Here is a 4,110-nt window from a genome sequence, read left to right on the forward strand (position 1 = left end):
AAAATGTGGTCGTGGCTAAAGTTCGCCATTCTCAAAGAATGAATGACCCCTCGTGGACATATGGCTGATATGCGGGACAGATGGAGCCGTCATCTCTGCCCACTGTCTTGGGTGCAAAGCCGGGTTGGCAGAGTCTTGTTCACATGTTGCCAGTGTGCTGTTCTACATTGAGTGCTGGACTAGATTACATGGGAAGCTGGCTTGCACACAGGTGAAGTGTACATGGATTCTGCCCACATATGTTAAGGAAGTCCCTTATGCAAGAGTGGAAGACATTGACTTCACATCCGCAAAGAAACTGAAAGAAAAGCTGGACCAGAAGATTGATTCCTTCACATCACATGAGACTGTCAACACAACACAGGAGAAAAGTGCACATGAGAGTAATCTGACATCTCAGGACAAGGTTACAGCACTACAGAACAACACCCCAACTGCTCAGGACAAGGTTACAGTACCACAGAACAATACCCCAACTGCTCAGGAGATTAAAGAACTGTATAGTAAGCTCAATAAGTGCAAAGTTAAGGTAGTGGCACTAAGTTTGATTCAGCCATATGCAGATGAGTTTGTCATGTCAAGCCGGGACATTCCTGTTGTGTCAGAGTTGTTTGATCCAGATAATCTGGACCTCCAATATCATGAACTCCTGCCCAAATGTTTAGAGGTTAATATTGACTTGTCAGAGAGCCAGATAAACACTATTGAAAAAGACACGAGGACACAAGCAAAAGGTCCTGGCTTTTTCCGCCATAGAGCTGGGAGAATTGGAGCTTCTGTGAGTGGGGCTGTTTACCATAGCAACCTTGCACAGCCTCCTCAGTCAATCCTGAAGTCTATTTGCTACCCACATTTGTACAAGGTTAACACAAAGGCCACACGTCATGGTTGTGATCAGGAAGAAGCTGCCATAAAAGCCTATGAGACATACATGAATGGTAAACATGTCAACTTCCAGATAAAGAAGTGTGGTGTATTCATATCTAAAGAACACCCTTACCTGCATGCTACACCTGACTTTCTCGTGTCATGTGATTGCTGTGGGATTGGGTGTGGGGAGGTAAAATGTCCAATCTCTGTCCCTGATTGTGATTTTGACCAGTATGTGAAGAACAAAAGTGCATTTCTGGAGAAGGTTGATGGGGTGTTCAAGTTGAAAAAAACCCACAACTACTATCATCAAGTCCAGCAACAGCTATTTGTTCTGTCAGAGAGGAAGTACTGTGATTTTGTAGTCTGTGTTTGGGATAAGAATAGAAATGCCCATATAGTAAGTAACAGGATTAAGCCTGACACAGAACACTCAAACATGGTTCTCTTCAAGTTACAAGCCTTCTGGAGAATTTGTATTTTACCAGAGATGCTTGGCCGCTGGTACACCAGGAAATGTGATGTGCCAGTGAAGGTCCCTGACTCAAATGCTATGTGCTTCTGTCGGGGACAGATGGGTATAGATGATGTATCATGTAGTAACCCTGAGTGTCCGTATGGTCAGTTCCATCGGACTTGTTTAGGAATAGATGGGGTTTCCTTGAGAAAGACCTGGTATTGCCCACACTGTAGCCGGCTACCAGAGTTAAGGCAGGCAGGCAGAAAATCAAAAAAGAAGGAGTCAGGCCCATCACCAGTTAGCCAGGCTGCTCTGCTATGCAACACTATATGCCTATGTAAAGCCAAACCAGCTCTGGGAGAGAAACTCCTTGAATGCCATAATGTTGAGTGTAAGCAGGGAAGGTATTTCCACCTTAGTTGTCTGGGAATGAAGAGACTTCCCAACAATGCTAAAACAACATGGCAGTGCAAATCATGTAAGCAGAGAATAACTGCACCCAAAACTTCCAAAGGGAAGCTAGCAAAGCCTGTAAGTGTTGTATCTGTCAGTGACACAAGTAGTGACGAATATGATGATGTTGTCATTACGAATGAGACATCTGCGCCACTAGATAAGTACTGTACTCTGTCAAACCTGGGTGAGTCAGATTACGACATTGTAAGAGACCCTAATGGCTGGCTTACGGGTGAGATTGTCCACTCTTCACAAGTACTTGTAAGACAGGTGAATCCAGCAATGGAAGGACTTCAACGTCCAGCTCTAGGGCCTGCCCGCAATTTTGATGTTGTATCAGGAGATTGCATACAGATTTTACATACGGGCCAAGGTCACTGGGTATGTGTCAGTACTTTAGATTGTGTGCATGGGAAGGTTAATCTCTATGATAGCCTGTATCATGATGTTGTGAGTCAAGAAGTGGAAGAACAGACAAACAGTTTACTTGGTGGGAACCTAGTTTCCTTAGATTATGTACCTGTCCAGCAGCAGACAAACAGTAGTGACTGTGGGGTATTTTCCGTTGCATTCGCTACATGTTTAGCTTTAGATATAGATCCAAGGAATGTAATGTTTGATGTGCCGAGAATGAGGCCACATTTGTTGACATGTCTTAAGGCTGGGTCAATCACCATGTTTCCCACTTTGTAAGACCCAGCACATTTCATCATGTATGCATTGAACACGTAAAACCACTCCCAGAAAAATTTCTGCCCTCCCAGTACCGCCTTCCTGCTAGTGGGATGATCAGATCAGAGTTAATTACAGTTGCAAATGATCAGAGTTGCAAAATACTGACATTGATTTTGTACTGTTTGTCATTCTACTAGTTTGTAGCATTTTCTTGCTGACAACCTCAGCTTTCATGTTATTGTATGATCAGAGTTGCAAAATACTGACATTGATTTTGTAGTTTGTCATTCTACTAGTTTGTAGCATTTTCTTGCTGACAACCTCAGCTTTCACCAGCAGTTAACTATGCTTTACCTTAGTGCCCTAAGTATCTACCATTGAATAAACTGTTTTCTTGCCTTGAAACAAATGTTGAGTCTTGCAACAACTTTACTGAGTAAACCTTTTATTCATATACATATGACAGGTTCATATACATGCCATAGCATACATGGCAATCATACTAGCATAGAGTAGTGTTCAGCCAGGCTATCTTGTCTTTTGCTCAGCATTCAAACGTTTTCTTAACAAACCTCACCAAGCAGGAAGTAATGACTGATAGTAATAATGTCCATACATCATGTAAACAGTTATATTTCCCTTTCTGCTTAAAACAGAATGAGAGGGCACCTAGTCAAATGGTACAATCGGAGGACAGAAGTTAACAAGTGCTGAGCATACTCTGATGATTCTGTCAATCAATGGTACTTCAGACTCACGACAAACCAAGTAGTCTGTGGGAATAGTTCCTTGTAAGAAAGTGTACTTCCTGCGCAATAAACCAATCACTCGCTCGACATGTATTCTTACACTAGCAATACCCCTTGATTTCTCCACATCTATTGGATCTAGCTGAGCCTTTCCCTTTGTGAAAGCAGGGATTACAAGCTTTCCCTGTTTCAGTCCAACACTTTCATCAATGGTAAATCCTCTATCAGCCAGCACTGTGTCACCTGGTAGCAGCTTGTCTAAGAACCCACAGTTCTCTGTCAGAAACTTGTCTGACGTGCGTCCACCCCAAGCCTCTGACACAAACGAGATTGATCCTTGAGGTGTGATACCAATGAGAACTTTAATAGTATTGTGCTGCTTGTAATTCGAGAATGTCTGTGCTCGGGCCAGGAGGTTTGTAGGCTTTGCAATGAACACCTCAAAGCAGTCAATGATAACAGTCACTTTCCGCCCAAATGCATACTGGAAGCACATAGGCATAGTCCTCCACAAATCCTCTCTTTCAGGCCAGGAAACAAAACATGACAGTCTAGTATCTAGAGCTACTATCCATGTGCTAAATATGCGCGATACAGTGGCAAGGGATACCTGAAATGTGTATGCCAAATCTGGTACATTAAGTCTTAGCTTTATGAGAACTATCATGAGCTCCTGGAAACTATCCAGACTCTGACTTTTGCGTGTAACAAATGGAGCTACGTGGTCAAAAATAACCATAAGAACTTCATATGAAGGCAGACCGGTATAAAATCTAACCTTCTCATCTGACTTGTAAAAGTCTTTGTTTGGGGCTTGATAACATGGCTCACCAAACATGTACTGGAACTCGTCTGTCTGTGTTCCGGTTGTCTTATTGATGCCTAACTCCGGCGACTGTC

At 42.9% G+C, this 4,110-nt stretch overlaps 1 protein-coding gene across 1 annotated transcript; it reads left to right on the forward strand.

Moving 5' to 3' along the window:
- Positions 1 to 80: 80 nt before the first annotated feature.
- Positions 81 to 2,567, forward strand: LOC118421824. Its single transcript, XM_035829326.1, has 3 exons — positions 81 to 123; positions 267 to 2,018; positions 2,551 to 2,567. The coding sequence occupies exons 1-3, from the start codon at positions 81 to 83 to the stop codon at positions 2,565 to 2,567; spliced, it is 1,812 nt and encodes a 603-aa protein (XP_035685219.1).
- The last annotated feature ends 1,543 nt before the right edge of the window (positions 2,568 to 4,110 follow it).

This window comes from Branchiostoma floridae, chromosome 8, assembly GCF_000003815.2.
Source record: "Branchiostoma floridae strain S238N-H82 chromosome 8, Bfl_VNyyK, whole genome shotgun sequence".
Classification (NCBI taxonomy): Eukaryota; Metazoa; Chordata; class Leptocardii; order Amphioxiformes; family Branchiostomatidae; genus Branchiostoma; species Branchiostoma floridae.

Excerpts from the sequence above, each read along its gene's own strand:
- LOC118421824 (XM_035829326.1), top strand. The coding sequence starts at position 81 with ATGGAGCCGTCATCTCTGCCCACTGTCTTGGGTGCAAAGCCGG. Across the intron at positions 124-266 it reads TGTCTTGGGTGCAAAGCCGG|TGGAAGACATTGACTTCACA; the intron begins GTTGGCAGAGTC and ends CTTATGCAAGAG.